Source organism: Falco naumanni, chromosome 7 (assembly GCF_017639655.2).
Source record: "Falco naumanni isolate bFalNau1 chromosome 7, bFalNau1.pat, whole genome shotgun sequence".
NCBI lineage: Eukaryota > Metazoa > Chordata > Aves > Falconiformes > Falconidae > Falco > Falco naumanni.
In genome coordinates this window covers 70887342-70911913 of record NC_054060.1, presented here as the reverse complement: position 1 = coordinate 70911913, position 24572 = coordinate 70887342, and the positions used below count along the sequence as shown (strand labels likewise).

General features: G+C 55.0%; 1 protein-coding gene and 1 long non-coding RNA gene across 2 annotated transcripts in view; both read left to right on the top strand.

Annotated features, from left to right (window-relative positions):
• LOC121091888 overlaps nucleotides 1-10813 on the top strand; it is a 35762-nt gene extending 24949 nt beyond the window's left edge. Inside the window, exon 3 of the long non-coding RNA XR_005829073.1 lies at nucleotides 10515-10813. This is a non-coding gene — a long non-coding RNA (uncharacterized LOC121091888). The remainder of the gene's footprint in view (nucleotides 1-10514) is intronic.
• Nucleotides 10814-20540: 9727 nt separating this feature from the next.
• On the top strand, nucleotides 20541-23706 carry SLC35C1 (solute carrier family 35 member C1). Its single transcript, XM_040600519.1, has 2 exons — nucleotides 20541-21106; nucleotides 22877-23706. The coding sequence occupies exons 1-2, from the start codon at nucleotides 20569-20571 to the stop codon at nucleotides 23434-23436; spliced, it is 1098 nt and encodes a 365-aa protein (XP_040456453.1). The 5' UTR covers nucleotides 20541-20568; the 3' UTR covers nucleotides 23437-23706.
• Nucleotides 23707-24572: the final 866 nt, after the last annotated feature.

The following is a 24572-nucleotide window of genomic DNA, read 5'->3' as shown; positions in this document are numbered from 1 at the left end:
AAATGTATTCGGGGGTCTCGTTACCCAGGCTTACTGAAAACTGCATCACGAGCCCTCTTACGTACGGCCAGCAGCCATCGGAAATTGAAAAGAATTTGAGGAAGCACGAGGCAGATCAAACTAGCTTTTTTTAACCTCAGGTATTGTACCTCGTTACATGGAGCTAAAAGAGGTGTCCCCTGCCATTAATGTCCCTGTGGCCCCCTCTCCCCCAGTGCTGTCAGCCCTGACGCCATGGAGCTGGGCTGGGCTGTAGCCACGGGGATGCTCTGGGGAGAGCCCAGCGTAGCAGAGGGTGGATGGGGCAGCCCCAGCGTAATCCTCGTGCAGAGCTTGTCGTGGGGGGCTGCCATCCTGCCTGGCACTGCCCCTGCTGCCTGCCGCTGTGCCCCCTGCTCCTCCTTGTCCCGGGGCTGGGCTGGGTTTGTCCGCTGTCAGGATGGAGCCCTGGGCTGGCAGGGCAGCGGGCCGGCTGCCGGCAGGAGGCTGCAGGCAGGCTTTGGCAGCGGCAGGCAAACAGGCAGGGCTGGGCTCCGCCGCGGCAGATTGATAGGTGTCTGGCAGAAAACGTCCTACTGATAGGCCGAGAACAAAACGCAAACAGGGAGAAATGACAGCTGTTCCTGTAGCTTTTCCATCATCTCTGCCGATAGCAGCCGCGGCGCCTGCAGCTCTGCGATTGATGCATCTCTGGGGACTCCGGGAGCACGGATGCCACAATCAGGAAGGATAAAAGAATTGCTGCTGGAACCCAGAGGAGACTTCAGATCCTTATCAGGAACAAAAAGGACATCAATCTGGTGCCAGCACAGGCCTGTCAGACGCAACCGCACACTCAGCAGCCGGCCCAGGAAGGCTGGCAAGGCACATCCATCGCCACCGGGCCCCCCTCCCCGCCTGGGGTAGCTGTTTCAGCCACCCAGCAGCCTTCCTGGGGCAACAGCACCAAGACCCAGCCACTGCCCGGCCAAGAAAATCTTTGGCAGGAAAGATGTGGAAAACAGAGCAGGAGACAAGCCTCTTTCGGAGTCCCAGCTGGCTCTGGCATGGTTGGTCCTGCAGCTTCACGCAGCTCGGCAGTCCAGCTGGCTATCTCGCCTTTCTGCAGCATGTGAGCCCCAGCGTGAGCTGTGATGCCTCGCAGCTGGTCCCCTGCTATGTGGCCTTCTGCAGTCCTGGTGCCCAGAACGTATGGGACTACTTCACACAGCACCAGCAGTGACCCCTCGGAGATGGCCAAAGCTGGCATTTCCCTTTTGTGCCTAGCTTCTGGGCCCGGTGAGAGGCAGGCATGAGGCACACAGTACAACTGCTGGTTGGAAAGCACCCAGGTACTTGTGTAAACTGGTCAGCAAGCCCTGCTGCGGGAAGCCCAGCTGCTGCACCTCTGACCTGTGCCTGATACACATGTGTCGCATCAAACATGCAGCATCTCTCCAGCTGCCACTGCTTGGCAGCAGCTGGGAGCTCCCCACAGGGGGACATGGGGGGCTGCCGTCCCAAAGGACCCTCACTGCTGCCTATCCCGATGCAACCTGCCACCTGGAATCCCACATCCAGTGCTGCCTCCAGCCTTTTTCTGGCGTGGGGTGAACCAGCCGCTCGATAACCACACCACTCCCAGCGCATGGAGGTTAAAGGCAACCTCACAGTCTGTCCCCTGGGCACGGCCAAGTGCTGGGCTGGCACTGGTGCCTGTGTCATGGGCAGCCAGGACAGCTGGGCTGGTGGGAGCTGGAGCTGACCACGAGGGTGGAGGCTGCTGGTACTGTCTCTGAGGCTGCTTGCTACAGTGTTCGTGCCTCCTGCAGAGATCCCCCATCCCTCAGAGTCAGGCGTGGAGCTTCTCTGCTCACCAGGACAGGGCTGCTTGCATGACTGCGCTCAGCCTCATCACTCACTGTCCTCCACCCTGAAGGAGATGCATGCCACTAGGATCACGACCCCCATAAAGCCAAGGGGAGTTGATGGGCATTGCTGTTCAAAGAGCATTGCCTAACAGTCCTGTGATGGCTTTCAGTGAAAATACAGCTGTTTCTTCAAGTCTGTGCCCTGGCTGGTGGGGGGAGGAGGACAGCACATGAGCAGCCTGCTCTCAGCTGCTCCCAGCCTGCAGGCTGGCTCGGGGACAGTGCGATGCCATGGCACGGGGGCATCCTGGCAGGTGCAAGGTACTCTAAACCTCTCATTTAAGGTTTCCTGGACATGGTGATCAGCAGCAAAATCCTAAGACTTGGGTAGCAATAAGGAGCTCTGCTTTTAGCAGCAGGGGTGTTTTGTTTGGCTCGGTGCACACGCATGTGTACGCACACGTGCACAGCCAAAGAGGAAACTGCGCTGATCGAGTTAAGTGTGGCAAGACCTTGCTGTGGTGCGAAGCAAATATTAACACTATGTAAAGAGCTCTAATTAGTTTAGAAGAAAAGCCTGGCAACAGTTTTCAACATCTTGAGGAAATTGCATTGTGGCCATTTAAATCTCCACTGCCACTGCCCTCTGGAGAAGGCTGACAATGTTTCTCCCTCTTCTGGAACAACGTTTGCCTCTGTGACTCTATTTTGCGTGACTACTTCAGCTGACGCAGTGGTACAGGAGACCTGAGCTTCAGGTGAGGAAGGGTTTTTGGGATGGGCTTGGCATGCTGCAGCCCACACAGGGCAAGACGTGGTGGGGAAGGAAGATAGTAGGAGATGTCTGGAAAAATACGAGAATTTGGGGACAAGGTCTTGAGGCTTACAGCAAGCTGGAGAGCTGCAAAGGGTGGATCTGGCCAGAACCAAGGTCTTACAGGGGTACCCCCATTTCTGTGCCTTTGTCAGGACTTGCTGTTGCTTCTGCAAACCCTGCTCTCAATGGCAGGAGAGATTTGGCTTGCTTTTCTCGCTCTCCCACCTCACTTTGCTTTTAAATAAGCTTCTATCCCTCACTGCTTGGAGGAACACTTTGAAAACCTGACCCTGGCAGACCCTGAAAGCTTGGAAAGCAGCAAGTAAACAAAAAGAGCACTTTCTCTTCTGACTTAAAAAATCACATTTAAGAAAAAAACCCCAGCAATCTCCTAACCCTTTTTGTCCTGATGCAAGAGATATTTTTTTTCCCCCTCTTCCTTTAAGGCTGGTGCCTCTGGGAGATTTGAGGTTGTGATGCCCGTGCAGAAGAAGCCAGTGTGGCCTCTGTGCCTCTTCCTGAGGATGCTCAGTTGCTCCCGGTGGCTGGCTAGTGCTGTCACCTGCAAGCCAGCACTTGTGGCTATAGGGGACCATAGCACTGCTCTCACTGACGTCCTTCCCTCATGGAGAGCTTCACCATAAGCTTGGGACACAGCCATAGAAGCCACGCCTGTGCTGAGAGCCTTGCCACCCTTCTCTGGCCAGGGTAACTTTGCTCCTAGGAGCCATTAGCCAGGGGCTAATGCACTCACCTCAAGCTCTCCGGTGGCCAGCTGATCCCCATCCTAGTCCCAGTGCATGTTCTGGGTACGCAGGTGTCTCTGGCAGAGGGAGCATCCAGCCCTCAGGGCATCCAAGATCCAGGCAAAGCTGGATGAAGGTGCCCTCCATGTCTGCTCCCCATTTCTGGTCATCATCTGTAAATGCTGGCAGGAGATCTCCAGCTGGAAGTGGGCTACGAGCCACTGGCAGGTAATTGCTAAAGCAAGCAGGGCTGCATTAATTGAGATGACAGCAGCCAGCAATGTGCTCTTCGTTAGTCTTGGCTCTGCAGCTGCTGATGGGGAAGTAGAAAACCCAGGGGGACAGGGGAGAGGGTCCATTTCACTACAGTGATGCTCCACGCAAGGGCTTGCAAGGGAGCAGGAGGGAAACCTGCCTTTCCCCCGGGGTGTTCTGAGCGCTCGTTGACTGTACATCTGCCTTTCAGTGTGGCTCTGCGCCACGCTGGCGTGGGCTGTGCCATGTCCAACACTGGAGCTGGCTTTGCTGACGTGTGCTGGAGGATCCCTGCCCCGTGGACCATCCTGCCAAAGAGATGCAAGAGCCTGACGCAGCCGCAGGGTGGGAGGCAGGCAGCCATCTGCGGCAGGCACGAGCATGCTGGGCAGGGAGGCGGGGAGGGAGCTGCAGCCCCCTCCTTTTTGCCCCCTCTCCTCCCACCTCTGCTAGAATCATGCCTGGAGGTACCGGCCTTGGAGGGGTTTGCAGCGCTCTGTCCCCAAACGACCCATTGACTCATCCATTGACTCATCAATGCAAAGAGAAGATGTTGCTCAGGCAACACGTGAGAGTGGGAGAAGAGGGGGCCCTGAAGGCCAGGAGTGAGGGGCGTTAGCGGAGCTGAGTGAGGAGCCCAGGGCTGCCAAGGCAGAAGTTTGGCCCCCTCGGAGCTGAGGGGTGCCTGCAGGGCTGGCTGGCTGAAGGCGCAGTGGGATGGAGGAGCACAGCACAGCTAGATGTGGTCTGGGTCCTGCTTTCTGTCACCTCACAGCCTCCTCGCTGGGACCCCAGTTGCTGGTTTTAGCTGGGATAGAGTTAATTTTCTTTGTATTAGCTAATATGGGGCTATGGTTTGGATTCGTGCTGGTGACGGTGTTGGTAGGACAGAGATGTTTATCTCAACCCACGAGTTTTCTCACTTTTACCCTTCTGATTCTCTCCTCCATCCCAGTTGGGGGCAGTGAGCGAGTGGCTGTGTGGGGCTGAGCTGCCAGCTGGGGTTAAACTGTGACAAGTGACCCAGCCAAGCTCCTAGAGCAGGGACACTGTGACTCGCTTCACCATCTCAAGCCAGCTCTAGTAAGCTTGGACTTGCCAGCCCAGAGGGCTGAGCCCGCCAGGACAGGGTTCACAGCATAGCCCAGGGCTGCTCAGCTGCTGGGGAGGAACAAGGAGCTGCAGCCACGGTAGCTGCTGCCTGCAAAATATATTGGAAAGAAACAGGTTAGTTGCTGTGGTTTGCCTGCAGCGCCAGCGAGATGAGCAGGGCGGTTGCAGGTTGCCCAGAGGGTGGGCAGCAGCAGCCAGTGACCACCTGTGCCATCCTCCCAGCTGGGTGTCGCAGGCTGCAGGGCCCTGGAGATGGGTGCTCCCAGAGCAAGTGTGTCCCACCTACCTGCCCCACTGCCCAGGGAAGGCTGTCACCAAGATGAGGGACCCTGTCCTCTGTGGGGACTAGAAAATAGCCCCGGATGCCCAACACTGAGTGCCACAGAGATCAAAGCCACCCAGCCTTGGAACAGGTCGCCCGGAGCAGCTGTGGGTGCCCCATCCCTGGTAGTGTCCAAGGTCAGGTTGGACAGGGCTGGGAGCAACCTGGGCTGGTGGAAGATGTCCCTGCCTGTGGCAGGGGGTGGGAACTAGGCGACCTTTAAGGTCCCTTCCAGCCCAAACCATTCCGTGCTTCTACGATTCTCTAGTCGCAGATGTTCCTCTAGGCTCAGCCATAATGCTGCCCACTGAGCTGTAGGGGAATTATTCAGTCAAGGGCTTTAGGATAAATGGTGCAGAAAAGCACCCGGTGTCATCACCATGGGGCACAAGGGCACAGCCCCTCTGTGTGTGAGCAAGGGGCTTGCAGGCAGCGGCGCGGCCCAGCGATGCTCTTCTAGTGGCTGCCTCTTCCACAGCCAGCACATACAGGCATGAGGAGGGACACCCACCTGCGGCAGTATGAACGTCTCCTCTGGCCCTGACCGTGGGGGGCTCGGGGCTCCAAAGGCAGGACCCTGCTGCATCCCCTAGCGGAGCAGCCAGCAGGGAGAAGGGAGGAGTTGGATGCGGCTGTTATGGCAACAGAAGCTCTCAAGATGAAGGGAAAATGCACTCTTTAAAGCATGTTTCCATGGCAACAAGCATCTTCAAAGGCCTCCATAAAAAAATGAAATAAAAAAAAAGAGGAGGTTTCCATAGAGGTGGGGACTTCTGCAAGCTGAGCTGCCGCAGGAGCTTTGGGAGTTAAACAAAGAGCCTGAGCCCATCTGGGAGGGTGTGGGGCCAGCCCCACAAGGCAGAAAGAGCCAGTGGAGAAGAGTTTTGAAGCCCAGGGGGTGCATCTTGCCTCCTTCCTCCACCATGGGGGTTTTGGGGTTTTTTTCTGCTAGCTGAGCCTTCGCTCCGTAAGATGGCCAAGCGCAGCAATGACAGCAGGGCACAAATTGCCTGGTGGAAGCCATGGGGCAAAGAAACGCCTGTGCTCTTGCCCTGGCTCTTCCAGCCTTGCTCTCCCTGTGAAGGGGAGAACAACCCCACAGCATGCCCACTGCAAGGGCTTGCCAGCTCCGCACCTCCCAGGGACGGGAGGCTGTAGGTGATGAGCTCTGGATACTGGCTGCCTGCTGGGGACAGGGATGTGGCAACATGGCCACAGCTGAAGTGACAGCAAAATGCCAGCTGCCCATGGGAGCAGCAGGGACAGTCGGCTCTGCCCAGGGATGGGATGGGATGGGACAGAGCCAGCCTGGTCGGGCACCAACTCCGTCCTGCACAGTGCTGAACCTGCTCTGGGCCACGTGTGCTCTGGTGCTACATGATCTCTACAAGGATGGTCCAAAAGGGCCATTTCCTCCTTCTTAGCACGTGCCCCTTGACTAGAGAAGCATCAGATGTTCCTGGAGGGGCACAAGCTGCTGACAAAGACTGTATCAGCACCAGCCCCAGCTGCATCATGCGCTGGGGGTGTAGGCTGGCCGGACTGGGCACCACAGTGCTCTCAGAAGGGGCTTCAGCCTGCTTTCCCTTCTTTTCCCCCTCCCCCCGAAGGCAGACTTGCCCCGGCTTTCTCTGCTGTGCGATCACAAGCCTTGAGCTCGCTTTCCTTGTTCCCCAGGGATGGTGTCTGGTCTGCAGCAGGGGCCGGCAGGGCTGAGACACCCCACACACTGCTGCGAGCAGAAATGGGTGTCGCGTGGGGCTGGCTTTAGAGTCATGAAGCTCATTAGTGGGTGCTGAGCTACAGTCCCTTTCTCTGCTCTTACACGGTATAGAGCTATAACCACTGCCCCCACAGCATCATCGCAGAGACTCCAGGCACTGCTGTGGCTGTCCCACCCCGAGAGCGGAGCCTCCCTTTGCTCGCTCGGCAATGGTGAGCACTGGCTTTTTACTTTGGGATGGAGGGGCAGGGGGGTGGGGGGTAGCAGAAGTGCCCTGATGCTGAACAAGTCTGGGCTGGAGGAGCTTCCTGAGACTGTAGAAAACCACAGGGGCTCCAAATCTGTTAGTTATTCAATAAAACAGATGAAAAGACTTGTTCTAGAAGGCCTATGCATCCTGGGTATCTTCAGTGTGGGATGCATTCAGTTGTAGCTGAATTTCATCTGTGGGCATTCTTCACTTCCAACAAAAGAGCTGGCAATTTAAAGGAGGGACAACACTAGCTGCCAGAGCCCTGGCCCTGTGACTGTCACTGGTTTTCTATCAGATTACTGCCTGAGAGGTGATGGACCACCCTGGGAGGTGACCAATGCCCCTACAGTGCCTGGCTCCGCATCAGCAGATGACTCTGCTCCCCTTGCCCCAGCCCAGCCCCTTCTCTGCAGAGATCTGGGCTTCCACGCCTTATTTTAAGGCTTCTGCTGAGCTTGATGACTAACAAACTCTATGCTCAAATGATCTTGCTGCAAAGCAATGCTCCTAATCTGCTGGTAGCCTCTTGGGATGCCGGAGAACAAGCATTTTCCCAGACCCACTGGTTCTGCAATCACAGAAGGGGCTTCAGCCTGCTTGTTGATGCCTGCTGTAGTAAACCTGCGTGTGCTCTGGTCTCCTGTTTTACCAACGGAATTTGGGATGTAACCTCATCTAGAGAATCCTTTGAGTGGCTTCTTTGTCTAATTGTCTGCAACAACACGGTATTGTTGGCAAGTGGTGCAGGAGAGTTTGGCCTCACACAGCGTAACTGGCTAGAGGTAAATTGAAAAGGACAAGTAATAAGGCAGAAGTGCATTAAAGGGCACTTCAGTGCGAGGGACGTAGAGCCACTACAAGTAAGGGAAGGATTCTACACAGCCAGAGAGGTGCAGGTTAAAGGACAGTACGAGCTGGCTGGATGCCGCAGGGCTGCGCAGCACAGCGCTTCCCTGGGTGGGAGGCAGCAGCACGGCAGTGACCCAGAGCACAGCACCAACTGCCCGGCAGCCGGGGTGCTGCTGCCAGGGCAGGAGGCAGCGCAGCTGTGCTTCAGCTAACATTAACAGCTCCAGGTAGTAACACCGGGGTAAGCCATAGCCTCCAATTACATTTATCAGGCAATTAGAGTCACAGCAGCCCTGTTAGCACACAACGAGCGCTGGGGACCCATGTGCTGGGAAACGCGGAGCTCGGCTCAGGGTGTGCAACTAGGGGTATGGCTGGCGATGCTGGGGGGATCGGGGTGGTGCCATTCCCGGTGCACTGGGCAGCACAGGCAGGGACTGAGCTGAGGATAAGGTGCACACTGACCTGCCTTGCTCCTCTCCCTCCTGAGCCCCAGGCACCTGCAGCAGGACCAGTTAATGCGGGACACGTTATTACAGGACTGGCTGCGCTCGTGAGATGATTCCCCTCCAGCCTTCGGTACTTGCTTTTCTCCAGCCTGTCTGCCCCAGCTGGCAGCCCTGGGGCACAGAGGGAACCAAGGTGGGGGCTCAGGGCAGAAGTTATGGGAGTGCTTGTGTTCAGTGAGCAGTTGGAAAGGGTCTTTATAACCTGTGAGGAATAAATGGAAGGAAGGAAGGGATGCCTGCTGAGGAGGGGGAGTTTTCCTTACCAGAAAGGACATGTATATGTTTTAAAAATTAAAAAAGAACAGTTGTCTCTGACTATACAGACCTTGCGCTAACCCACACAGAACAGGGCAGCAGGGGTGCGATGCCACAAGATGTGCCTCTGCCATCCTAATGCAGGCAGCTCAGAGGAGCCCTGCAGCTCCTGGGTTACCTTACAGCAGCCAACAGCTCCTCTGTGAGGCGTAAACTGGCCCTTCTCTGCCTTAACCCACGGAATAATTCGCAAGGTGCAACTTGCTTCGTGCACTGGAGCACTGCCAGCAGCCCTCTCGCTGCTTGTTGCGCTGTTGATAACCACGGGAAGATCAAAGGGATTGCTTTGGTTGTGCTGCAGCAGGAGCACCGAGCCGCCTTGCCGGCCCCATGCCCAGCCTCAGCCTGCTTCTCAGCCTCACACACGCTTCTCCTCCTCTGCTGTCCCAGGCTCACGGCTGGACGTCCAGAAGCAGCTCCCAGCTGCGGACAGCCCTTGCCTGCTTTCCCGCTGCTCCGAGCATTTTGGGAGCTCTTGGATCCTGGTCCCATTTCCTCCAGCTTGTTCCTGGCTGCTGGCTCCCATGGGTCCTGCAATCCCCTTGTTAACATTCCACGTGTGAGAGTGTTCAGCGTTGCACCAACAGAAGCCAGAGGTTAAAAAGTACAAATATAATTATGGCGAAACTGCTCCTGCGCAGCCAGCTGGAATGGCAGGGGAGGAGGTGGCTGGAGAGGGCTTCGCCATCGGCGTCTCTGCCCTGGCTTCCTCTGACCAGGTATTTTTCCTCTCTGCCTGATGTAATGCATCCTCAGTATGAAGATCCCAGCCCACAGGGACGCTGAGGGTTTCAACTTATTAGTTTTGGGAGACACGGCTCACGAGCGCTTTTGTTCCCCCGTGCTCTGTGCCAGCTCCCAGTCCCCCTCCATCGCTCACAGGTCCTTCAGGTGCAACAGAGCTGAGTTCTGGCTTTAAAGCACCCACTCTTGTGTTTGTAACATGGTCTTCATAGTCATTTAATAGCAGCCAAGGCCCTGTGTATTCCCTGGCAAGCTTGACCTAAATTCGGCAAGGTTTATTCTGCAGCTTGCACTGCAGCGGATGGGAGAGTCTGCAGCAGCTGGGGGGAAAAAAAAACCTTCAGAGGGGGAAGCTTGCACCGAGTTAAATCTGAATCAAATCACAGCCATCTCCTCTGCATTTCTTTAATTGGAAGTTCAAATTCCGTTTATTGTTCCCAGCGCCATCATTTTTAGTTTCCAATGTGCTGCAGGATTTGCGATCTCAAGCGGCTGTGATTGTTGCGCAGGGAAATTTTGACTGCTGTGGTTGCTAGAAAATGGGCAAGGGCGGTGGTGCACTTTGGATGATGGTTTATTAGGTTTCATAGCTAGCCCCGAGCGGAAGGTTCCCTCCTCTGTGAGGCATCTCTGGCTTCTTCTTTCATCACCTGTGGAAGGAATCCACTGGGCTGATTTATTTTGTGTTATTGCCATGACACATGGGCATAAAGGGCATAAAGAGATGGCTTCAGAAAATTCTGTTCTTGGGGAACAAGAAAATAGCCAGTGCTTGATAATGACAAGCCAACCAGGTCTCACACACATGTCTTTACCCACTGTAACCCCAGGAGGGTTAGAGCAATGATATGCTTAATCCTGGCTGTTTGGCCAGCTCTTAACTTTGTTAGTCAGCTCCCTGGAGGAGGAACAAAGCTGCTCACGTATGTACAGCTCTAAGCCATTGGCTGTGCTCCAAAAAACAGTCGTCTGCTGCTGGAGAAGGATCCTCACCAAAGCTTTGCTTGTGTTCATTCAGGCACATCCCCTGAAAGGATTAACGCTCAGAAGACCCCACGTGAAGCATGCAGAGAAAGGGAAATGCCGCTTTTCCCTGCAGAGTGGCAACAGGTATGCTGTTGGCTTCAGACCTGGGCAGGAGCCAAGGCTGGGAGCCTTCTGGTACTGCTTTGTGCTCCTGGGTAAGCTCCTGGGCACCCTCCTTAGCAAGGTCCTGGGTCCACCTCTACCATCTGCCCGAGCAGGCAGCTCAGCAGTACTGTAAGAGACCAGGAACAGAGCTGGATGAAGGAGGATGATGAGGAGGGCTGGTCTCAAACTGCCAGGACACCACCACCACCCCCCTTGGGACTTGCACCTCCAGCTGCCCCAGGATGGCTCCAAACATCCTCCCCTGTTCCTGGGCATTGCTCAAGGTACTTTGGGAGAAGGTTTTTGTTTTGTTTTGTTTTGTTCACATCACCAGGGAGGAAGAGGGAAATACAGCCCTTCTGCTCTTCTCCAAGCCCAGGCAAGTTGCCTCCCAATATCCCCCCAAGGGGCCCTGCTCCTCAGAGGGAGCAAGGCAGGTCCTACAGAGGCTTTGGATCTTTCATTTTCAGGAGGGAGGCAAGACAGCACTGGAGACCCTTTGCAGCCCGCCAGTGCAGCCCAGACGTGCCCTGGGCTTTGCCAGACTGTAGGAAATGGTTCTTCTGGCAGAGAAAATTGGATGCTGCTCCATAAGTAATGTGTGTTTTGGCTGAAGAAGCAGAAAGGGCAGGATGGCCTGGCAGGACGCTGTGAGATGGGGTTGTCCCACTGTAGCAGCAACGCTGTCCCAGGGGAGCCAGCTGCTCCTGCGCTCGCAGGGCACAGCAGGGAGGAAGGGTGCTGATGGGCATCTGCAGAGGTGCCCCAGCTGGCCCTCCCCAAAAACAAATCAGAGCAAACTAAGCACCTGAGGGAGCAAGGCAGGGGGCTTCAGAGCCCCGTTTGGGGCAGACACTCTGCCTGCTTGGCCACCAAGGCAGGGGACAATCCCTGTCGTACCAGATCCATCTCTTGCTTGAGAAGCCAACTTCAGCCCAGCTCCGGAGAACGAAGCCAGAGCAAAGCGAAAGTGGAGTCACCCTTTGATTTCTCCACCTGACCTGGCCTTAAAAACTCAGTTTGAAGGTAGCATTAGGGAAGTAAGATATCGTTTATCAGGAGTGACAGATCCAATCTATAAATTAACATGCTCAGCCTGGGAATCAGGAGGCAGAGCTCTCTATCAATTCCTCCCCAGTAAGCTGACACAAGCACACAAATCTGGCCAGTTCCCCAGAGCAGAATCCAGTTCCCAGCAGGTCTGAGGACCCAGAAGTGCTGAAGGGGCAGAGCCACTGGCAGGGAGATTATAAGGGAGGGCCCTGGAGAAGAACTGAGCTCCCATCTCCGTCCCACCCCCTTCTTTGTGACATGGGGACAAGAGGGCCCCCAACGAAGTAAGGTTCACATCTCAGTCCAAAGGCATAATATACTTTTAAGTACACCGTCAAGGCATTCAATAGAGGATGAGTTGCAAAACCGCTGCAGTCCATTAGGGAAAAGTGGGCTATTTTAAGATGCATCTACATAGCTCACCTCCACCCTCCAAAAAGAAAGGATAAACCATGGAAATAATATTTGCTTTCTATGAAGGACCTACACAAACATAACTTTACATATATACGAACTACAGCCTCTGTGCTCAGTAAATCTGGGGTCTCGGGGCTGCTCACCTCCCAGCCCTGGGAAGCACCACGTGACTTTTGGTGATGCCTGGCACGACTCTGCTGTAAAGGACAAGCAAACAAGGACATTCGCAACCCTGTCACGAGGCTGAATCCTTTTTCTACATAAAACCAGAGAGGCTGGGACAAATGATGGAAATGAGTTCAATGAGGACCCCCGGCACAGCATCACTCCCACCCCAGGCAGCCAGGTCTCTGCGTCAGCCGCTCCCTGCAGGGAGGCACGGCCGGCGGGGTGGCCGAGGGGACCGCTCGCTCCGAGGGATGCAGAAATGAAATGATCAGGGGGCTCAGATGGTGCAGCCAGTAAGCCCGTTAAAGGCCTCGTAAATAAGAGCCCATGTAGACAGCAGGTACTGCGGGGCTTTATAGGCCTATAAAACACCCTGAGCTGCCACTGAGGCTGGAAGGGATGGGTAGGGAATCTAATTTCACAGGATTTAAAGCAGGTGAGAGAGATATAAATGTGTGTTTTTAATAGTAATTAATGCTGCCATTCAGAAGCACTTAAGCACTGGGTTCGGAGAGTTTCCAAGGGCTTGCCTCATAAATCACAGCCTGCTACCTGCCCACCCTGCTCCCGGGAGCTGGGCTGCTGCTCCCGCCTGACCCGGCCACGGCAGCGGGGCCGTATCCAGCCCCAGCAGAGAGCTCAGCATCGCTGCGGCCAGGCTGCTCCCGAGCCACGGCGAAACAGGGCCACCACCCCTCCGAGCTGGGGGCCTCCCCGGGATGGGCACAGGGACACCTTCCCCCAAGGTTATCTGCTTTTCTGAGAGCCAGAGGGACAAAGCTGCAGCTTTCCCATGCCTAGCCAGCTGCTCGCTCCCCTGCCGCGGGCTGCCAGTTCTCACCCTGCCTTCTTGAGTCATTTCTGCTGAGCGGGCGGTCGGGTCCCTGCCAGCTCCTCCTGCCTGGTGCGGTGGGGAGCAGAGGCTGCCGCAGCCCACAGGGGAGGTGGGGAGTGGGGGGGGTGTGGGGAACACGCAGCAACCAGGCGATGCATAAAATCCACGATGTTTGGCGTCGTGCTGTGACTCCTAAGTTGATGCCGGGACCCTGGGGGTATGATTTCATACGAACGATGCCCGAGGCCAAGTGCTTAGCAGAGAAGCCCAGCGTGAGCAGCTGATGTGCCCCACGCGCCCCAGCAAGCAGTGCCAGAGCTCGCAGCCTTTGTGCGGGGCATGCACCCACCCTGCCTCCCACCGCTGCCGCAGCTGGGCGAAATGGGACGGCCAGGCCAGGGCTCCCCCCACCCCAGTCCTGCCCCAGCTTCAGCCCAGCCCTGTCCGCCTGTGCCCCAGTCATGGCACCATGGAATCGTCCCGGTTGGCAAAGCCCTTTGAGACCATCGAGCCCAACCGTCACCCCAGCAGTGCCCAGCCCACCCCAACCCGTGTCCCCAGGTGCCACAGCTGCGCGGTTTCTGAACACCTCCAGGGATGGCGATGCCCCCTGGGCAGCCTGTCAGTGCCTGACCACCCGTTCCGTGAGGAAATGTTTCTTCATCTCCAACCGAACCCTCCGAACCCGCCCGCGCCAGCCCGCGCCAGGCTGGTGGCAGCCCTGCCGGGGCAGGCTCCAACCGCGGGCCAGCCCTGCCCTCTAGTGACACTGCTGCCACACCAGCGGCTGCAACGCGGTGTAAACCCCTGGTGGCCGTGCTCCGCGGGGTCCAAGCTGTGACTGCCCCGGCAGAGCCTCGTGTCCCGGCGGGGCAGCGGGGCCGGGGCAGGAGCCGGGCTCATGGATCTGCCACGTGGTGCTGGTGTAATCTGGGGGTGGGAGGAACCTGCTGCTGCCTTCACCGCCTCTCCCTGCCCACGGTCAAAGCAGTCCCCCACATTTCCCCAGTCAAGGCAGGAGTCCTGAGGAAACCTGGAAAGAGCAAAACGGCTAGGAGAAATCTTCATTAGCTATTTCTTATGCACTATTCTTCCACTCACATGCAGCCAGGGCATCCAGGCTGGGGGTTAAGCACGCCCCAGATGGCGAGGCAGCCTGAGGTGCGGCCAGGTTTGTTAGCTGCTGCGGCACCTGCAGTGCTTCTAGGAGCAGCTCAAGTCCGCAAAGCCCAGGGCTGCTTTGGTGTGGCACAGAACCCCCTCAGAAGTCCTGCTGGAGCCCACTGAGCTGAGCCAGCACACCTGTTCCAGGGCCCTGGCACCAGGCTGCAGAGGGGCTGAAGAGCCCTGGCAGTGCTGGGTTTGATCGGTTACAGAGCTGGTTTGGATCCAGCTGGGAGTTAACCCCTTCTGGGCCAAGCTCCAGCAGACGCTGGATGAGTCAGTCCCCCATGTTCTGGGGTCCAGGAAGGTGTCTGAGCTGGGTGCAGCTGGATCCAGGCACTCTCCAGCTGGTGCCACCAAGCTGCTGGAGGACAGCACGTGGGGCAGGCACCGGAGCATCTTTGCAGCAGCTGCCTGGGCCACCAACAAAGCTGGCAGAGAACCACAGCTAATAAATCCATCTGGACCAGAACTGTTCCCATTTTGCAGTGACACCAGGCTGCCCCTGCACTGGACTCCCAGGTGCTCCATGTTTTTCCACGATGTGACTGCAGAGACATCTATTATCCTGCACAACAGAGAGCTACAGCAGCACTACCTTGCCACAGCCATTTCTCCTACAAAACAAGGAGAGTCTGGAAAGATGCTGTGTTGTAACAGGAAGTGCCAGTATTAGAAACGGGTGTTGTTTGGGGATGATAATAAGAGATTTCTTTGTTTTCTCACCTTGATTCATGTTTGCTGCCTAGCAGAGACAGACCTGCCTGTTCTGATCTGATGAATCAGCTTTGGATTTTGCATTGGCCTCTTTATCCTGTATAATTATCAGCAAACATGAAATAATGGTGTGACAGCTGAGACCTGTTGTTACCAGGCAATACCTGCAGTTCAGACTGGAAAACTTGAAGGCTCAAGCTCATTTTGCTGAGATACACAGCAAACGGAGGAATCACCAGTAGGTCCAGTAAAGCAATACTCCTGTCACAGGTGAAACCTCTTGCATTGTCAGTCCCTGCTTGGACACCACTGTGGGGTCTCACTGACTGTAGGCTGAGCAGACACACACACATGCACCTGTACAGATACACATGTACAGCCTCAAATTGTGCCAGGGGATGTTTAGATTGGAGATCAGAAACAATTCCTTCATGGAAAGAGTGGTCAGGCACTGGGACAGGCTGCCCAGGGACATAGTGGAATCATCTGTGTGTTCAAAAAACACATAGATGCGGTCCCTGGGGACACAGTGTAGTGGTGGGCTTGGCAGTGCTGGGTTAATGGCTGGACCTGATGATCTCAAAAGTTTTTTCCAACCTAAATGATTCTATGATTCGACATACTTACATACATGCTTGTATGTATGTGTGTGTATACATATATAAAGCTAGATTGATGTCTTGACTCATAAGCCCCATACTTTATAAACTTCTGCATTGGGGATGCTTGTATTAACTGGAAATCAGATCCCCATACACACAAAGAACAATAAATCCTTAAATACACTGGAACGACCTCACTGCTGAGCTGATTTTTACCCATGTTCCATTCCAGGTAGTGGAACGAGCCCTATTTCTAACCACAAAGGTATCTTCCTGAAGACCCAGAAACACTCAAACCTGGCAATGTTTTCTGCTCCTTCAGTTGCCATTCTACATGACTTACAAAGGGCCTATTCCCACACTGACAGTCTGGTCGGAACCTCCAGGTCTCTTGCATGGCCAGGAAATGTGATTCATGCTGCCTCATCACTGGCTTTGACCTACACCGCAAAGTCTATTGTTGTTTTATCGGCTGCTGCTGGTTATCGGCTGATTTGCTTGCTTTCCAGAAAGTCAGGCAATTTAAGGGGGAAGGGGAGAGCTCTCCCCTCAGAGAAGCACTGCCTGTCATATTTTAAAAGGGCTTCTGTTCACATAGGAAAGGATTTAATAAGATGCAGGAGTGCATGCATGTGTGCTCAGCAGCAGTGCAGGCACCTTGCAGGACATGGGAACAAGGATGCTACCGAGGCAGCCTGATTTCCCAACATGAGGAACCCATCAAAGCTGCTTATTTTCCAGCCTCAGACCTCCACTAGGGATAATTGTTTCTTTTTAAAACCCTCAGGAACATGAAGCAGCACAGTCCTAAACAAGAAATAATCCTGTGCTGACTCTTCCTGATATATGTTATCGTGTTAATAATATAACCAGGCAGCAGGGCAGGAAAATATCTAGGGCTTGTCACCATCAGGAAGTGAATTGCTGCTGCTGTAGCATAATAAACATGTTCTGTAAGGAAGTTAAATGTATTTATCTTCTCAAAATACTAGGTTAAAAGGTAACTTCATCTGCCTGTAAGCACTTGCTTGTAAAAAAAAAAAAAATGGCAAAGCTGTAACAAGATCCGGAGGTTGAAATCCTGAACCAGGCAATTCCAAGCATGAAAAGGAGCGTGCATTATTTAGTGTGAAGTAACCAGCCATCGGAATAATATTGCTCGTGGCCTATTTAATTCAGTCTCCTTGGAAGTATTTTTAATCAAGATCAATTTTTCCCCCCCTAGAAGATGAGCTTTAATGCAAGCAGGAATTAATTCAGGGAAGCTGAAGGCTGGTGCTGCGCAGGAGGCCAGGCCACATTGTCACAACAGCTTCAATGAGCATTATAACCTCTTTGTTACCACCTTTAATCTGAAATTTCTAAACCACCTACAACTTTACATCACTGTCACCAGAGCAGCGCATCCAGGCGAGGCAGGTAGGCAGGCATGGCTATGGCAGCGTAACTGCCAGCCGCCTTTTGCACCCAGGCAAGCCTTTATTCCAAGCACTTGTCAGAACCATTGCCGTGCTGTAGACAAGCTCCACCTAAGGAGGTTGCCCAGCACAACTATCACAGAACTACCTGGTTATTCGAGAATAAATCACTTTTATTTTGGAATACACTGTCAGCACTGGGGAGTTATATTGGCAGAGCTGAGAGAGCTATTCTGGTCGAGTCTCCCATGCAGACGTGCCATACATGTGTGATAAGGCTGGAGAATAATCCCCCAGGAGAAGCAATGAACATTTTATTGATCAGGATATTTCAGACTTGTGCAGGACAAAGCAATCTTCTATGTGCTGAATGAGCAGGCAAGATGGAATTGAGGGTTGGGTTTTTTGCCATCTCTAACTTCTGTGTTTAGTTTAGAGAAGACGTTTTGAACAACACTAGTAAGTGGTGGGGTGGGGTGGTAAGGGGAAGATCTGTACCTAGCTCTGATTCTGTCAGAGGTGCTGTCATACTTACAACATTAGTAAGTAGGAGAGGTCATTTCCTTGAAATCAGGACAAGTGTGTGATGCTGAAGCCACAGGTGTGTATAACAGGCCATGGGAACCAAGCCAGCGCCCCACAACCAGGCTGTTTGCTTTCTTTTCCCCACCTGACCGATGCCATTTACAGAAGCACTGTGCCGGGTGCTGGAAGGAGGTGGAAGGGACGCAGAATCAGAAGCTTGCGATCAGTAAGCACTGGCTGCGCTTCATGCAGCAGGATCAAAGCGTGGCTGAGCTAGAGGGGACACTGCCTGGTCATTGCCAGCATATTGATAGAAGCTCTCTGTGCCTTGATGCCAGATCCTCTGCAGAGGCATGATCTCCGCTGTTTCCATGGCAGGAGCTGGAGGCTTGTAGCCCCAGCATGCTCAGGCAAACACCACACACCACTGCAGCTCTCCTGGCTGCCTGGCAGGTCGGTGAGGTGAGGAGGCAAAACTGGCTTGGGGTTGTCAGGGCTCTACCAGGCTGGAGAGGCCATCACAAGCCCATCACAAGGTGCAGGGGTAAGAGATGGTGCTCAGCACGTGCTCAGAGCTCGCCATCACTGTGCGGGGCACTTGGGCAGTCCACAGCAAAGACCCAGGCACCAGCTTTCCGCAGAGGATGTGATTCCCACCAGCACCCAGGTCCTGTTCACAACAGAAGGGCTATAAGGAAAGGTAGCGTCTTACTGGACCAACTGATGCAGCTGGGGGGGGGTAAAAAAAACAAGTGCAAGGGCAGAGATTTGAGAAAAGCACATTGTGTCTGCAACATTTTCCAGCCATATCAACTGCCCTGATGAAATAAATAATTTCTCTCCCCACAACCCCTGCCACGCTTCTGTCCTTCACAACTGCCAAGAGCATAGCTCCTCTGAGGGCAAATAACACCGCTGGCCTTGCCCCCAAAATCCCCTTAATATGTGCCCTCTGCAAATTGCTGGGCCCCAGGGTATTGCAGTCCAGGCATTTTGCAGCAGTCTCAGCTGAAATAAGGAATAGGGGATTGTACCAACCACTGCTTGACACTGAGCTCACGGCTGCCTCCCCTGCCACATAGAATCTGGTATTAATTTAATTTTATTTCGTCCTGTCCAGCAGTTTGAATTCACAACGCACTGGAGTTTCCTTTGTTACAAGGCACCACTAAGAGAAGGTGGGACCTTCTGGCATGTGAATATGGACAGATGGGTCTTCTATACCTGTAATGATGATTGCAGACTGTGGGATAACTGCTTCAGCAGGGGAGCGTGTGCAGCCCACCTCAGCACCCAGGTTACCATGTAAGTAGTTAGTTTCTGTGTTGCTTGCAATGTAGCAGAGTTGTCACAAATGAGTGGTTTCAGTGAAGTTGCAGCACAAGCTTCACATCAGTACCGGAGTAGTTAATGGCATTGGCACTGACATTGTCCTGATTAGATTTCAAAGTTAATGCTGCAGGAAGGGGAATAAGGTGGCTGACACTTCCCTGTACTATCATTATGAGCTGTTTGCAGGTGCCACCATGTCTACTCCATTCCGGTCGTATTGGGAAGGTTTTATTTACCGCTGCAAAAACTGTGAACTTTATTCCTGTAAATAAGGCTTAGGCAGCAGAGCGCAGACCTGTACTCTGCAGCAGGCTGCGGGGAAAATCTGTGTTAGCAAATCACCAGATGTGCGACACCCAGACCCCATTTGCTCCACAGCCCCCTAAAGGACAGCGACATGAGCCAGCGGGGTGGGTGTTGTTCCCAGCACCTCCTTCACGCTCTGCCCTGCTGCTCGCTGCCCAGTGCTGCCAGGCAAACACGGCGCTAGTCACTTTGGCCGGCTGCTATCAACTACTGAAGAATCATGGAATCATTGAGGTTGGAAAAGACCTTTGAGACCATCGAGCCCAACCGTCACCCCAGCCGTGCCCAGCCCACCCCTAACCCGTGTCCCCAAGTGCCACAGCTGTGCGGTTTTTGAACACCTCCAGGGATGGCGAGGCCACCATGTCCCTGGGCAGCCTGTCAGTGCCTGACCACCCTGTCCATGAAGGAATTGTTCCCGGTACCCCACCTGAACCTCCCCTGGGGCAGCTGGAGCCCGTGTCCCCTCACCCTGTCGCTTGTTCCCTGGGAGCAGAGACCGACCCCCCCTGCCCACAGCCCCTGTCAGGCAGCTGCAGGGAGCGACCGGGCCCCCCCAGCCCCCTCCTCTCCAGGCTGAGCCCCCCCAGCCCCCGCCCGGCTCTGGACACGCTCCAGCCCCTCAGTGTCCCTCTGGCCATGAGGGGCCCAGAGCTGAGCCCAGGGCTCGAGGGGCGGCCTCACCCGTGCCGAGCGCAGGGGGACGGGCACTGCCCCGGCCCCGCTGGCCACGCCGTGTGGGACACCAGCCAGGGCGCTGCTGGCCTCCTGGGCCACCCGGGCACGCGGGGGGCTCATGCGCAGCCCCCGCCGGGCAGCCCCCCAGCCCCCTGCCCCAGCCGCAGCTGCGGGGGCTGCTGTGCCCCACGGGCCCCCGGCGCTGAGCCGCGCCGCCCCTCGCACGCTTGGCCTTGGCCCCCCGGCCCGGCCTGCCCAGCCCCCCCGAGCCCCCTGCCCCCCGGCAGAGCCGCTGCCCCCAGCCCGGTGCCACCTGCGAGCTACCCGCGGTGCCCTGGCTGCCCCGCGCAGAGCTATGACAGGGCTGGGGGGCAGGGCTGGGGGACAGGGCTGGGGGGCAGGGCTGGGGGGCAGGGCTGGGGGGCAGGGCTGGGGGGCAGGGTGGCCCCGGCGCTCCCCCCGCAGCACGCCGCTGCCCCAGGCATCGCGCCAGTCGCTGGATCGCTGCGATCGTGACTCGCCCCCGGCGGCCGCAGCCGGGCGCGGGGCGGGGCGGGGCGGGGCGGTGGGGCCGGGCCGGGCCGGGCCCTCCCCTGACATGGCGGCGCCGAGCGGCGCCCGCGGGGCGTGAATAAAGGGCGGCGGGCGGGGCCGCGGCGTGGCGCGGCGGGTGAGTGGGGCCGGCGGCGGGGGCGGGGGCGGCCGGGCCGGGGCTGCCGGCCCGCCATGACCGGGGCGCAGCTGACGCGGACGGGGATCCTGCGGATGGCGCTGGGCGGCGGCGGCCCGCTGGCGGCGGCGGAGGGCGGCGGGGAGCGGCGGGCGCCCTTCCTGCTGCGGGCCCTGCGCATCGCCGTAGTGGTCTGCCTCTACTGGTTCACCTCCATCGCCATGGTCTTCCTCAACAAGTACCTGCTGGACAGCCCCTCGCTGCGCCTCGACGCCCCCCTCTTCGTCACCTTCTTCCAGTGTGCCCTGACGGCCGCGCTCTGCCTGGGCCTCAGCCTGGGGGCGGCCTGCGGGCCCCCCTGCCCCGGCCTGCCCGCCCTCCGCCTGGACCCCAAGGTGTCCCGCAGCGTCCTGCCCCTCTCCGTTGTCTTCATCGGCATGGTCACCTCCAACAACCTCTGCCTCAAGCATGTCGGTGTGGCCTTCTACAATGTGGGGCGATCCCTCACCACCGTCTTCAACGTGCTGCTCTCCTACCTGCTCCTCAAGCAGACCACCTCCCTCTACGCCCTCCTGGCCTGCGGAGTTATCATAGGTGAGGGGGTGGGCGGGCACGCACCCCCTTGGGAAGCCATCCCACCGGCATGGCAGCTCCTGCTGACAGGGGGGGTGCCCAGGGGCTGGTGCCTCACAGGGCCCCCAGCAGCCTGGCGCTGCCCAGAGTGAGTGTGTGGGAAACTCGTTAAGAAAGGCAGTTACCTTTACTTGGCCATGGCTCCCTGTTTCCTCTCTAACAAACTTTAACTTACCTTTCTTCCCCCCTGCCCATGATACAGCAGGTGGATTTCCCCTCTTCTCAACTGCTTGTTGATTATTAACTGGGGTAACAGTGCTTATGGTCGGCGCCGTTGGGGCCACACGATGGAGCCCGCCGATTCAGATGGCGTGATGAGTGGTTAGCTGACCAAGCCAAGCGTAAAACACCGCCAGAAGATCCGGCTGTGTGGTTAGGATGCAGGACAAGGCATTGACGGGAATTGCTTACAAGCCTTTCATTCCAAAGGCATCAGGAGTGCCAAAAGCTACCTTCCACCAGAAGGCCATTTAGATGCCAGTAATGGTGAAGTGTTGACTTCAGTCCAGTTCCAGGTGGATGCCAGTTCACTTTGGTGCTCAGACAAGCAGATGAGCTCATGAAAATGAGACAGGAGAATCTCCTCTCCATAGAAGAGGTGAACAGGAACAGAACTACTGTTTTTTTTTTTTCCACACAAGTGATGCAAGCAATTGCCTTCAGCTAGTCTTGCCGCTCAGGTGTTGCCCAGGACTGTGGTGTCTGCCAGCCTTACAGGGTTACTGTAAGACCCTGTCCCCCAGGCTCCGTCTCCTTTTGCTGTGAGAGCGTTGCCTGTATGCCTATAGCAGTATAGCTGAGCATCCTCTGCAGCCTGACGCAAAGCCATTCCTTTCTCTGCGTTGAACCCATTTGTGTTTGGGCTTAGTTTAAAGCATGTTAGCAGCTTGGCAGGCAACTTCCCAGTGGCCTCCAACATGAAGCAGGTAATGGAGATGTGGTGCAGTAGTCTTTCAGTAGCTCATCTTCCCTTTTATGTTTTGCTTATGAAAAGCTGGATGGGAAGAGGTCTCCTTCTCTGCCTGGGAGATGCAAAGCCTGTAGCTCCTGTTTTGGAGGTGGTTAAAGAGTGCTTTACCTGTCAAAGTTTGAAGTGTTGAAGGTTCTGCCCTCAGTGTCTGCCTTGTGACCTTTTTTTGATCAAGCTTCTTAATATTACATCCATGTGTTTACTCTCTTTCCGTCTTCTTTTCTGACCTATCTTTCCTTTCCTGTTAACAGCGCAGCAAAGCCTGTGAGACCTTTTTTTTTTTTAAAAAAAAAAAAACAACAAAAAAAAGCAACAAAAAGAAACCACAAAAAAACAACGGGGGGGGAAAAAACCCTTGAGGAATATTTCTTGGTAGCAAACTGACACACAGGTAGCTTTTCAATTAAAAAAAAATATCATATGGTCTCCTGAAAGTGACCTATACACAAAGAGTAGCTTTAACTTTAGTTTATGGTTCTTTGGAATAACAGTTTCTAAACTCATGCTGCCTGCTGAGTGTGGGAATCCGTTCTCTGAGACTGAATGATAGCACAGTAAATTACCCTCGCTCCCAAAATAAATCCTCTCAGGACACTAGTCATGACACTTTTGTGGGTTCGCTTAATAGAAAGGGGAAGCCCTTAAGCCTGTCTCTGCTTGTGGTTGTGGTTGTTGGGTGTAAGGTAAATGATGAATTGCTGACTGTATGTTTTGAGTCCTTCAGCGGTTGTTCAGATGATGCCTGATTTGTTTGGTTGCAGGTGGCTTCTGGCTGGGTGTGGACCAGGAAGGAGCAGAGGGCACTCTGTCATGGACAGGTATATTCTTCGGGATCTTGGCAAGCCTGTGTGTCTCGCTCAATGCCATCTACACCAAGAAGGTGCTGCCTGTGGTGGATGGTAGCATCTGGCGCCTGACCTTCTACAACAATGTCAACGCCTGTGTCCTGTTCTTCCCCCTCATGATGCTGCTGGGCGAGTTCCGCACCCTCTACCACTTTGACAAGCTGGGTAGCCCCAGTTTTTGGGGCGTGATGACCCTGGGGGGAGTGTTTGGCTTTGCTATTGGGTATGTGACTGGACTTCAGATTAAATTCACTAGCCCACTCACCCACAATGTGTCTGGGACAGCCAAGGCCTGTGCCCAAACAGTGCTGGCTGTTATCTACTTTGAGGAGACAAAGAGCTTCTTGTGGTGGACGAGTAACTTGATGGTTCTGGGGGGCTCCTTTGCCTACACATGGGTGAAAGGGCTGGAGATGAGAAGAGTGCAAGAGGATCCTAATGTCAAAAGCAGCGAAAGAAATGAGACTGGTGTATAGGCAGCTCCTGCACCTCAGTTTCTGTGCCTGGGGGGGTTAACCTTTGGTGCTCCGTTCCTCCTGGGGAGAAGAAGAGCAAGGAGCAGGAAAAAAATTCACCTGCAAAGTGTATGGGGAACTCTGTCAGGAACCAGAGCCAAAGACCTGACTGGATCATGTTTTATCCATGGGGTCTCACCCTGTATTGGGGTTGGGGGGCGCATGTGTTGTAGAGAGCAATCATTTCTTTTTTGTGATCGTTTTTTAAAATGGATGTTCCTATTGACCTAATCTGGGCAATTTGCATCTCTGGGGCTGGGGGAGGTGGGAGCCATCTCACAGTGGACAAAGGCTGGGAGGGGGGCTTTTTGTAACTGGGGGTATAGAATTAACTGAGTGAATGCGGTCTGAAGTTATAAAATCCTGAAGCTCCACGTAAGGAAGAGTCAGGTAGCCAGACTGGGGGGGGGATAGACTCCAGTAAACTGTTCTGCTGTAAAAGGATTGGCAGCAGCTGTTCTTCCTGTTGCCCCATTCAGTGGAAAGGCTGGGAAGTTCCCTTAGGCTTCTGTACAAGCCTAAGCAGCAGCAGCAGTGCCTCTGAATCTCCTTTCCAAAGAGTCAGTACCACATCCTGCTGCGGTCTCTTCTGTATTTCTCTCCACCTGGTTTCATGGTTCAGGAAATCATGCCTGGAATCAAGAGTGAAACTTCTCGTTCCTGCTGCACCGTGTCCCGTGAGGGGCGGGGAGCATGCGTTGTCATGCAGCTTGTCTCAGGAGAGGAGGAAGCTTGGCCTCTGCTGCTCTGTGACAAGCAGGAGGGGGAAAATTACTCTGCTTCTGTAGGGTGGGGATTCCAGCACATGGCATTAGCAATGCTTGTCCTCTTTACCCTTTGTGTAGGGGGTAGGTTTGTGTTTGAAAACAGGGTTGTTACTAATCAGGATTGTTTCATGGGGTCTTGTTCCGTACCTAGTCTGGATCTCCTCTGGCATTTGCAGTTTGTCTTTCAGCTTGTTCCTTTTAAACACCACCCCCATGGCCAGCTCAGTGAATCCTTCAAGTCAGAACAAAAAAAATCCTGGTTTTGCTCAGCTGCATCAGTTCTTTTACTTGAAATCTCTGCTGCCGTCTGGTCCCATGCACGTGCCCCCT